We start from the raw sequence: 12,313 nt of genomic DNA on the forward strand, positions 1-12,313 counted from the left end.
CTAGCAGCCGCAATTCAGTTCGTCCGACGGTCCGAGTCGTCCCCACTGGCTGCGCACCGAGGCGCCGCGCGGCAGACGCCCTCACCCAGATCCCGGCTCCCTGCAGCGGCGCCCTCGCCCTCCGCCCCTCCGGCCCCGGTCCCCGAGTCCCCGACGCGCCTGGGCACCTCGCTGCCTCCCCGGCTCCCTGCTGCAGGCTGGCGTCCGCGGCGGAGCGGGCCTACGGCCACAGCGCACACCGACGAGAACACCTGCCTGGACGGGCTCGCCGCGTGGACGCCGGCACGCGCGCCGCCATCCGCGGCAGGGTCACCCTCGTCAACGCCAGTGCTCCCTTCAGACGGGCGACACAGGTGCTGATCTCCTCCGAGCGAGCCCGAGCTTTCATAGGCATGAGTCGCGCTTCTTCTCCCTGCGTCCTTCCGCAAGGCACAAGTGTACAACAGAGGTAAGGCACGGTGTAGATTGTAGAGCATTGTCTTCCCATCTTTTTCACGTAGGTCTCTCCTGCCTGCTTCATGTTCGATGAAATGCATAAGCCATATCATTTTTGTATCGCTGGTACTTTCAGGAGAGCAAATTGGAAGCTCGTGCATGCTAACATCACTGATACCTATTTGTCTCCTGAATTGAAGATATGCATCTGATTTTTGTCAATTTATATTTGATTGTGCTATCTCCTGTTTTAGTATTGCTATATCACTTTTAAAATTCTATGTGTCTATGAAGGATCCTAGATTGTAAATCGTGCCTTCCCTTTATCAACCGTTACCGCTTAGCTTCCAGATCGAAATGTTAATCAAAGGAAAATAATAAATAGTTGGATAGAATTTCTGTGCAATGGGGGCTATAGACCGTGGTTTCTGTTCAAATTCCTATACTAGAATTTAAATTGCAACTCAATTTTATTGTACACATCAAATCCATAAGAATATATTCTCATTTGCATAGGAAAAAAAATGCATATACTCATTATTCCCCTCCCTTCCATTGCCTGCAGCTCCAATTTTAGCCTCTCAAGATATGTATCCAACTTATTGTCACTTAATCTTGCTCCTACTGTTTCTTACCTGGTACTACCTGTTCATTTTGTTTCTCCATGTCCCCAAACACATTAATGAATATGCATTATTTTTAGAAAGTGATTGAAAGTTAAATCAGATTACATAGTCGATTATTTACATCCATGGTGTATCATGATCAGCATTTGAATGGGAAGGAATGGACAGTTTTTTCTGTAGTTAAATGATGCGAGTACTTTGTCCAGCACTCTAGATTGTACTATTAAATATTCCTTTGTGAAATAATGCAGCTCTCCAAGAGATGCCCATTGCGATTGAGACGGACAAAGCTAAGGCCCAGCACTACGAGCTGCCAACCACATTTTTCAAGCTCGTTCTCCGAAGGAATCTCAAATACAGGGAAGGCAGCCGCCGGCTCAAGCTCCATGGAGCAACAACCAAGCTCTAGCAGAAAAGGGAAAAGAAAGGCACAAGAAAGAGGTGAGAGAAGTAGTATTTTTTGGGTGTTGTATATGATTGGGAACTTAAGCTAATTTACTTTAATGTGAATTTGACTATTTATTTCAAATCTAAAGAGCTATTTTAGTCCATTCGGATCCAGTAGCACAAACCCAAGCACTCATGGAAGTGAAGTTGGTAATGCCATAATAGAGGAGGAAGAGGTGGTGGAAACTCATTTGGAGGACACCAATACCATAGGCCAACAGCCAGGTAGCAATGAAAATGATCAAGGTACAATAACTGAGTTCAATCCGGATTATATCATTTCTGATCCGGGGCTTCGGATTCCAATTGAACAATTTAGTCCTAATATTAGAGATGAAATTAGGAGGGCTTTCATGGAACGAGGTCCAACTCAACCTAGTAGTCATGTTTTTCCTAGAGGAGAAGATAAAAGGCGCTTTCGAAAAGAATGGTTTGAGAAATATAATTGGCTGGAATATAGCTTGGTGAATGGTAAGGCTTATTGCTTTTGTTGTTATCTTTTTAGAAGAGTTGGTGTAGATGATGACAAATTTGGTTATGAGGCCTTTAAAAAAGAAGGCTTTAGGCAATGGAAGAATGCCTACTTAGCACTCCCTAAACATGTTGGTGGCCCTAATAGTGCTCATAATAGATCAAGAGCGGCATTTGATGATTTTGATAATCAAAGGGCAAGCGTAAAGGAGAAAATTGTAGTTCATACCAAAGAGGCAGAAAAGAAGTATGAAACCCGTGTAGATACATCTTTGGCTATTGTAAGTTATATTGCCTTGCAAGGTGAACCGTTCCGTGGACATGATGAATCAGAAACTTCATTGAACAAAGGCAACTTTCTAGAATTTCTTGATTGGTACAAACTAAGAAATGAGGAAGTGAGGCAGGCATTTGAATTTGCTTGTCCTAAAAATGCTAAAATGACTTCTGGAACAATTCAGAAAGAACTTGCCGAGTGTTGTGCTCAAGCGGTTACCAAAGTCATAAAAGAAGAGATGAGTGGTTGTTTATTCTCTATTCTTGTTGACGAATCTCGTGATATATCAGTCAAAGAGCAAATGGCCATCATAGTCAGGTAAACATCCACTTTTATATCTCGTGATATATCAGTCAAAGAGCAAATGGCTTCGTATTGAAACAATGTGGGACTCAATAATAGAAGTTCTGCAAGTGGTGCATGATGAGGAACGTAATCCATCAAGGGCAGGGGGTTGGTGCCTACTATGGAGTCTTTCAGCTTTGTGTTTATCATGAAGATGATGTTACAGATCCTTCGCATAACAAATGAGCTATCTCATCTGTTGCAGAAGAAGGATCAAAATATTGTTGAGGCCATGTCTTTGGTTATTGACGTGAAAACACGTTTGAACAATTTGAGAAGCGAAGGTTATGAGCCACTACTTGAAGAAGTCAAAACATTTTGCCAAGAAAATGATATCCCAATACCAAATATGGAAGATAGTGTACCAAGATTTGGTAGATCAAGGAAAGGAGGGAGAAACAACATCACTCAAGATCATTACTTTCGTGTTGATACCTTCTTTGCTACCATAGATGCTATCACAACAGAGTTTGATCATCGATTCAGTGAGGTATCATCGGAATTACTTACTTGCTTTGCTTGCCTTGATCCTAGAGATTCATTCTCTAACTTTGATGTGAATAAACTTGCTCGCCTCACGGATATATATTTGGATGATTTTTCTTTTGATGACCGGAAAAGAATAAGAGACCAGTTACAAACCTTCATTATTCATGTTAGAAGAGTTGAGGCATTCAGAGCTTGTTATGACCTTGCAAGCCTAGCAATGAAAATGGTTGAACTTAAGAGGCATGAAATATTTCCCTTGGTTTATCGCCTAATTGAGCTGGCATTGCTGCTACCAGTAGCAACTGCATCAGTTGAAAGAGCATTTTCAGCCATGAAGATTATTAAAATTGAGTTGCGGAACAAGATGTCCGATGGTTGGCTTAATGACTTGATGGTGGTGTATATTGAGCGGGAGATATTTAAAGGAATTGATCTTGAATCTATCAAGAAGGCTTTTCAGAAGAAAAAAGATAGAAATATGCAATTGCCAAAGTCTCCTAGACGCAACTAATAATAAATATACCGGTATAACTCTATACTCTAATTGTGTATCTTGTATTACATTTAATATTTTAACTCTAATATTTCGTTACTAATTTATGTTTTCTCTTTGTTTGATAGCTTCTTTGGTCCAATTGTTGATTTGATGCGTACTTTACGTGTTTTTCTTCATTTGAGGTACTTCTAAACCATATTTTTGTTGTGAATCTTTATTTCCGTATAATATTTGAACATAATCTAGTAATCCACCGCCACACCTAAAATTTTCGGCGTCCTCCACCACTGGAAACACGGTAGAGGATTCTGAACAATAGACCTTACATCTGCCGGCAGCTGAACCTGCAATGGCGATAACGACGATCTGCTGCCCAGGGGACGGGGAAACTTGATAGAGCAGCGCTATGGTGAGGAGCGCGCTAAGGGGCCGCCACGCGATGCAGAAGATAGCGGTCGAATTGGAGGAGCTGTTGCCGGACTAGGAGATGGGGGCGGCAGGAAAAGAAATCTGGCGTAGAGCAAAAGGATCAAGTCCAATACAGGAAAGACAACAAAAACCTAATGCCATCCGACGGTCCAGCTTCAACGGTCCGTTAAAATTCATACGACATCCAAACCAAACAAGCTAGTAGTCAAACGAATTCGTCTTGACAAGACGAGCTCTACGCAACTGTAGTGCCCGATCGTCTATCTGATCAACGATTAAGAAAGTCAAATTTTGGTCAACTCCCTAATCTCTCTCGACTTGAAATTAAAAAATATCTAAATAATTGGGATATTATAGTTAGAGTAAAACAATTTTACAATATTATACATTATTTATGTTGTATTGCCTATTTTGCTGGCCCTTGCTTTATTTTTTTATTATAAAGGTAGAGATGGTTATGGAGGAGCATACAGGGATTTGCGGAATAACTTTTTTGCAATGGTTAGTAGTTAACTATTTACCAATAATTATTAGTTTATTTTGTGAAAATCATAATGAAAATGGTGTGTAATTTAAATAAATGTGTGGGTACATTATGGTGCAGCGTCAGGTGATTTTGCATTCATTTTTTCTTCAATTTATTACGTTAAAACTTCTACACCACGAGAGATACTCAACTCAACAGTTTCTAAAAAAAATAAGTTCAAGCTCAAAACTCTCCAAGGTACAAATCTGACATGATTAATAAGGTGCTTATATCCTTTGAATTCCCTACACACAGTAACACAATGCTCACATTTTCGTTTTCCTGTGTGAACCCTCTTCTTTAAAATGTAGTGTGTCAGAGATTCAATATCCTTCTATTTTCATTTGGGCTAATAGTGGAACGAAAATTAAAAGCACATGATCTTACGATCTGAAGTGCATCTAGGCCGATAGATGCTAATGGTAAATTTCAGTGATTAATGACAACCATATGCGACTAACGTATGTTTTGAAGGAAATATTAATGATTAGTTAAGTCTTATATGGAATGTGAAAAGAGACCCCTCAATTCGAAACAACCATGTGTGCCAAGGACTCATTTTCAAAGATTAAGGACCTTTCTAGTCTCAAGTGTCACAAGGAGATGAAGGACACTTGATTTAGATAGGGTTTATAGTTTTTAGTTCTTGACCGTACTATTAAGAGGGGTTCATGAGTTAGTAGCTTGATCAAAATTAAGTTGGCCTTAGAAATCATGCACACTCGCTCAAAAACAGCCCAAGATGGTCAATAGAAGTCAACACAACGCTTGGAAGAAGAAACAATCGAAGTTACACTCGAATCCAAGTCAATTCAGCTGAAAACAAAGAAAAACAGCAGCACCGGTTGAACCGGTGCTCTAGCTTCGGAGCATCCGATGCTTGGCAGAAGGACCGATGCCCTGTCGGTCTATCTTCTCTGGATGCAGGCAGGAATAAAGTCAAAAACTCTATAGCACCGGTTGAACCGACGGTCAAAAGATAAGCACCGGTGCATTGGATGTACCATGTTCCAGAGAGCATGTTTTGGTGGACTTCAACTTCTCTTCAGCACCGGTTGAACCGACGCTTCAGAATCAAAGCACCCGTGCATTAGACATCCTATGTTCCAGAGAGCTTGTTTGTGTTGGTCAGTGAACCTCTTCAGCACCGGTTGAACCGATGCCCCTACGGAGCATGTACCGGTGCAATGACGCAAGCCTGGATACTGTGTCAGAACCTCAACGGCTACAATTTGGACACAGAGAGACCGGTTGAACCGACGCCTCAAATCTGACACCCATCGGTTCTTCCGGTGCTCACGGTTTTTTTGCAGTGGACTTCCAACGGCTATGTAACTCTTTCCACACTATATAAGGGCACCCCATGGCTCATTTCAGTTGCCTTTGACACCCTGAATACTTGAGGCCACCCTTGAGAAGAAGAGAAAGTGCTTTGAGCAAACAAGAGAAGATCTAGCACTTTGTTTGTGCTTCAACCTTGAAGAATCCATCCTTTGCAAGTGTAGCAAGTGTGTTTGAGCTAGGGCCAACTGAGTGTAGGTCAAGTGAAGCCTTAGGAGCTTGTTACTCTTGGTGTTTGACGGCACCTAGCCGGTCTTGGTGATCGGGAGGTTCTTGGTGAGCTCTTGGTGTTTGTGGGAGCCCCAAGACAAGAAGATTGTACACGGTGTGAAGCTCGCCGTTCCGGAGATAGAGAAAAAGCATTCTTAGTGATCACTTGCTCCTTGGTGAATCAAGGGAGCTATACCCTTGTGTGGGTGCTCCAACGTGGATTAGGGGGGAGCGTCAACTCCTCGATACCACGGGAAAAAATCCGGTTGTCTCATGTCTCTTACTTTTATTTCAAGCAATTAAATCCTTTTGTTGTTACTCTTGTCTTTGATTGCTTGTAGTTTGACTAGGACAACTTGCATGGTAGTGTGATCTTTTGCTTAGGTTTTGATCTTACTAGTGTGATATCTTTTAAGCAACATGATCATGATAGTGTGTTTACCTACCTAAGGACCTTGTACTCGCATGCTCTAGTGACTAGGTTTCAAATTTATAGATTGGGCAATACTAGTCTAGGTTAAGGATTAGATAGAAATTTGAAAAAGTCACAATTCAATCCCCTTCTTGGGCCACGATCCTTACACGATCGAGTTAGTCTAACACTCTAACTTTGTATCATATTAAGCACATGGCTCGTCAGCAAAAAAAAACTCAATTGACAATGTGATAAAACATCATCCCTTACGTACGTAACTGCAGGCAGTGATGTACGGCCTCTAGATTGTCTTTGTGGTATGTAATGTGGTTTGTCATTCGCTACTAGCATAGACTTGCACATTGTATTTATTGATTCACCAACCCGATTCTTCTCGTTTGGTTCGTAGAAAACGATCATGCAATGCCTAACTAACTTATTATAGCTGAAATCAAGGAGCGCGGTGGATTGTAAAGTACAAGTCATCCAATTAGGCAGCTAGTACACTTCAGTTCAAATTCTACTCCTAGCTAACCGGAGAAAATTTGTCAGTACTAGCCAAATTCATATAGAAACTATCACTTCAATAACGATAACCTGCTTATAATTATCTAAAAAAAATGCAGATGGATTGCAAATTTTATTTAGTTATAGTAAGAAAAATGCTGGCCAAAATAATAGATGTCAAAAATACCACGCTTACTTTTTAACACTAGAGTTCCACACTTTTTGCACTAAACATATCTCCCATGAGAAGGAAAGACGACCTCTATGCTGATTCTTATCTCTGTCCATTTCATTAAGGTGTGAAATGCACAATCATTTTGTAACCGGCAGTTCCCTTGATTGGTTTCTCTTGAGCTACTAGGTGAAAAACAAAATCACCCTGTTCGGCTGGCTGGTTGGCGCCATCCCAGCCGGCTGGTAGCCCACGCGCATGGAGAGAAGCGAGAGGAATAGAGAAAGGGAGCTAACATCATCTCCCGCCATCCCAGCCGGCTTGGTCTTATTGTTTAGTATAACTTTGGTAACTGATGAACCAGATGAAACTTGTTCAGCATTTATCTAAATTTCCAAATAACAACCTATAGAGATGTCAATGGGTGACCCTTAGGGGCACCTCCAACCCTTTTTAATATAATTTGAAAAAGTAGTACAAAATTTTAAACTAAAGAGGGTTAGAGATGCCTCTAAGAGTCACCCATTGGCACCCCTAACAACCTACACGTACTTAGTTATAAAAAACCGCTCTTTGGCTATATATGTATATGCTTAGGTACAATCCATTTTCTGAAGCGAAAACTCAATATTGCATTGCCTTTCGTCATGGAATGCAATAATTGATGAATCAAATGATCACAAAGCACATGATCATCAAAGCATTGACCTGCAGATTGCAATAATTAACTATTGATTCACCAACTCTTATTCTTTTCTTCTATTTTATACATCCACAATGATCAAGCTAGCAACGTCCCTAACTAACTCATCATCATCTCCACGCAATCTAAACTAGCTTAGCTGACATTCTCAGTAAATGGTGGATTATACGATCGAGTAGGAACTACTCTATAACTTAAGCAGTTAATTAATTAAACCTACCAGAAATGATTGTTAGTCATAGTGGAGCATCCATTGCTAGGTCATGATCTCCATGAACCCGTAACCTGAAGTAGGTGGTTACGTGATAGATTAAATAATAATTCTAACGGGCTAGAGGCGAGGGGAAAAGACCTAGCAGTCAATCAGCTCCTGCAAGTCAAAGGCGTGTACTGATGATGCGTTAATAAGGTAGTTGCAACAAGTATGCATTACACATTTCCTGTGTGTCACATAGTATGGGAAGAGCAGATCATTCAGGTTAATTAGCCGATCATTCGTTGCAATGCGCATTGATAATGATCTTCTCTTCTCAACGGATTAATAAGCTAATAATGTATAAGGTAATTAGATTAGGAACTTATATAATTAATCCCAGCATTCATGATTAATTCCATCTCCAAAAGTCAGGCCCTGGAGCTTAGGGCCTGTTTGGCTCCAGGACTTTTTCCAAAAGTCCCTATCACATCAAAAGGAATCTTACTATTTTATATTATTAAATAAAATCTGTTTATAAATGTTTTTTGACAGCTGAGTGCTTTTTCGCGAGACGAATCTAATGAGCCTAATTAATCGATGATTGGCTACAGTGATGCTACAGTAACCATTCGCTAATCATAGATTAAGATACATCATTAGATTCGTCTCGCAGTTTAGCCCCAGGGTTCTGCAGTTAGTTTTATAATTAATATTTATTTAATACTTCTAAATACTAAAAAGTCCCTATGACTTTTTTGAAGTCCCTCAATCTAAACACCCCCTTAGCCTGGCTGCCAGTCCGGTGGTGGATTATGCAACTGAACCCATGTGCTTGCTTCGATGGCAGTGGAACACGGATTTCTTGAGGTCTGACTGACTAGGTTCTGACGCAAGGCACGACCATCATCGTTCTCCCAATCCCGAACCTAACGCGAGTACGGAATTCTCGTCAGTTCCTTTCTTGGTTATTATTAGCCTCGACACCTCCCCACTCCTCCTCAACACAATATAGGCCTATCAGCCGCCCCTATCTTCATGCATCTCACTCCAAAATCTCAAAAGCTGTTAGCCTTCCATTACGTACATACATTGCCCCTGCCACCTCGCCCTCATCACCACCACACCTTCCCTTCCATCGATCTCCGGTGGATATGGCCAAGTCCCTGACCTTGTCCACGCTCGTCCTTGCGGCGCGCTCGCCGCCGCCCAGGGGTCTCCGGGCACCGCCACGTTCTACGGCCGAGCCGACGGTTCCAGCACCATGGGTAAGCTTGGGGACCTTGCACTTCATCAGTTGATCAACCATCTCACATTTTGCTAGCTGCGTCCGCGTACTAATAACGGATTCCACGATGGTACCACACGCAGGTGGCGCGTGCGGGTACGGCAACCTCTACGACTCCGGGTACGGCGTGCTCAACGCGGCGCTGAGCCAGACGCTCTTCAACGACGGCGCGTCGTGCGGGCAGTGCTACACCATCTCGTGCGACGGCTCGCGCCCGGGCGGTGAGTACTGCAAGCCCGGCACGTCGATCACGGTCTCGGCCACCAACCTGTGCCCGGCCAACTACGCGCTGCCCAACGCGGGTGGTGCGGCCCGGGGCGCCCCCACTTCGACATGTCGCAGCTGGCGTGGGAGCACATCGGCGTCTACCAGGCTGGCATCATCCCCGTGGTGTACCAGCAGGCAGTGGCGGATGCAGGATGAGAGACAAGGGGGGCTGAAACAATGGATATGTTGATTTGTGTGAAGATTTAATGGTAATTTGAGGCTTCTACTACAGTGATTTATATGTAATTAGGGGCTCTTAGGGGGGCTGGAGCCCCCAGCCCCCCTTTGGATCCGCCGCTGCCAGCAGGTCAGGTGCTCACGCAGCGGCGGCGTGCGATTCAGCATCGCCGGGTGCAACTACTTCCTGCTCATCAACATCCAGAACCTCGGCGGCAGCGGCTCCGTGGGCGCCGCGTGGATCAAGGGCGACAGCACGGGGTGGATCCAGATGTCCCGGAACTGGGGAGCAAACCGGCAGGCGCTCGCCGGGCTCGCCGGCCAGGGGCGATAGAGATAGAGTCCAATCGGGACAAGATTAGTTTAGATTGTTTCCCAAGTCTCCGGACTATAAATATATACCCTTTGTTATTCGTAAAGAGAGCGTCATCACGACTCGCAAACAACAACTCTCGGCGCATCGCCACCCCTAATTCTAGGGTTCCATCCAAGTAAGTGCCATGCTGCCCTGATCGCCTCTTGCGATCAGGGCAGTATTGTTCTTGCTTTTACCTTGGTATTACTCGTACTGAAGCGTTTTTGATGGCAAGTAGTACTAGTTATCATGATGTTCGTAGCATGGCTTTTAGTATATCCGTTGTGCTTCGTTGCTTATCATCTGCGAATATCATGTTGTCTCTGTGCAGTCACGTTTCAATCTCTTGCTAGTTCTTATCGCATAGAATTAGTCGCACAGGGGCAATACCCTGCTTCTTTCATGTTTAGTAGATCTGATCTGTTATGGTTTGCTCTTATCTTAAGAGTTGGCATAATATCTGCTAGGTTAGGCCTTGCAAACGGATTGGATGATCCGATGGCGTAATAGATGCTTTATCTTAGCCTTGATAGGGATTGTTCCGGGAATCGGCTCTTCCTAGTTCTTAGGCCTCTGTTTTGGGTTGTGGTTTAGTTGTCTGTTATGTTCGCTAGGCCTAGTCACGTGTAGGATGTTCCGATCTAGCAGTGAAGCTGTTACTATCGTGGATTAGATCAATTAGATTTAACTGAAGCAGTTTTATAGTGATCTGCTCTATTTATCATATCTGGACACAATCAGATCCCATCTGACACCGGGACTCGATCGGCTCTTCAAAGCCGATGCAAGAGTCGTCCCGGGGAGCCGACCACGGCTCGGACTTACGTTTACACTTGTCTTTGTATGCAGGAAACTGTTCGGAGCACGTCTGCACCCTCCTGATCGGGTATAGGTCAGGTGGCACGCCCGGTTTTCATACATCCTCCGGGCGCGTGACGGAAATTGCGGGCCGTCGACGAGGGAGCAGTGCCTCTAGCGCCCTAGCAACCTCCCGGCTCTTCGTGTTGCCCGTCGTTGCTCGCCGGTGGGTTTCGGTCGACAACACATTCTGGCACGCCCAGTGGGATGCTCGGCAACAACATCCACCGCAATGATGACTGGAGCTCAAGATCAAGAACCCGCTCCCAAGCCCGTCACATGTGAAGAGCTTCCTCCTGAACACAAGAAGAAGTATGATGAGATCAAAGCTCTGCTGGAAGCCGATCTCATCGGCTCTTTTGAGAGGAATCGCAACCATGGCATCAAATGGAAGGGGTTCTCACCAGAAGGCGCTCTGGACAATGTAGATCTGTCTGTACCATCTGAAGAACGCACTAGAGCCCTGCGTCAGGAGATGAACTACATGGTGGCCCATGTGCTTCATCGGCACTGTCAGAGCTTGATGAACGAACTCGAGCGCATGGCGCATCGCGTCATCCAGGAGATAATCAAGAACCAGTACTCTCCATCGGGGCCAATCCTGGGGAGTCACACAAAGGAAGCTGCACTGCATTCTAGGCCGCAACTGCCATTCTCATTTGCGGCCCCAATACCACATAGCTCGCCGATCTACGTCGTCCACAAGATCGGCGGTGATCCTGGAGAAGGCCAGTTCCTCACTGAGCCACCCAAGGAGATTCCGCACGGCTACACGTGCGCCTACATCCCTGACAGCGTCAATCCAGTACCCTCGGTGCAGATGGTAAACCCAGGAGCTTCTGGAGCAGACGCGGAGAAACAAGCGTGGCTGGCAAAGTACGCTACTGGGCCGAGTGCTGAGCCATCGGCCCCAGGAGTTCTTAGTGTGGAGCAGGTCAGTGCAATACTCAGAGACCAGTTCGGCATCCTGCCCAAGAGGAAAGCGATCAGCTATTCCAAGCCGTATCCAAGCGACTATGACTTGAACCCACTGCCACCCAAGTATCGGCTCCCTGAGTTCACCAAGTTCAACGGATCAGAGGGAGCCAGCTCCATCGAGCATGTGAGCCGATACTTAACGCAGCTTGGAATAATCTCAGTGTCGGATCCATTGAGGGTCCGGTTCTTCGGCCAATCCCTTACAGGCCCGGCCTTTGGATGGTACGCGTCGCTAGCTCCGGATTCGATTCGGACTTGGAGGCAGCTTAAAGATCAATTCCATACCCAGTACCACTCGGAAGCTGCAG

The 12,313-nt window shown here is 44.6% G+C and overlaps 1 protein-coding gene and 1 pseudogene across 1 annotated transcript; both read left to right on the plus strand.

Moving 5' to 3' along the window:
- On the plus strand, positions 1–3,559 carry LOC120650952 (zinc finger MYM-type protein 1-like). Its single transcript, XM_039928261.1, has 3 exons — positions 1–448; positions 1,313–1,502; positions 1,590–3,559. Exons 2-3 carry the CDS (start codon positions 1,448–1,450, stop codon positions 2,576–2,578), a joined length of 1,044 nt encoding a protein of 347 aa, XP_039784195.1. The 5' UTR covers positions 1–448; positions 1,313–1,447; the 3' UTR covers positions 2,579–3,559.
- Positions 3,560–9,146: 5,587 nt separating this feature from the next.
- Positions 9,147–10,148, plus strand: LOC120647870 (annotated as a pseudogene).
- Positions 10,149–12,313: the final 2,165 nt, after the last annotated feature.

This window comes from Panicum virgatum, chromosome 9K, assembly GCF_016808335.1.
Source record: "Panicum virgatum strain AP13 chromosome 9K, P.virgatum_v5, whole genome shotgun sequence".
Taxonomy (NCBI): domain Eukaryota; kingdom Viridiplantae; phylum Streptophyta; class Magnoliopsida; order Poales; family Poaceae; genus Panicum; species Panicum virgatum.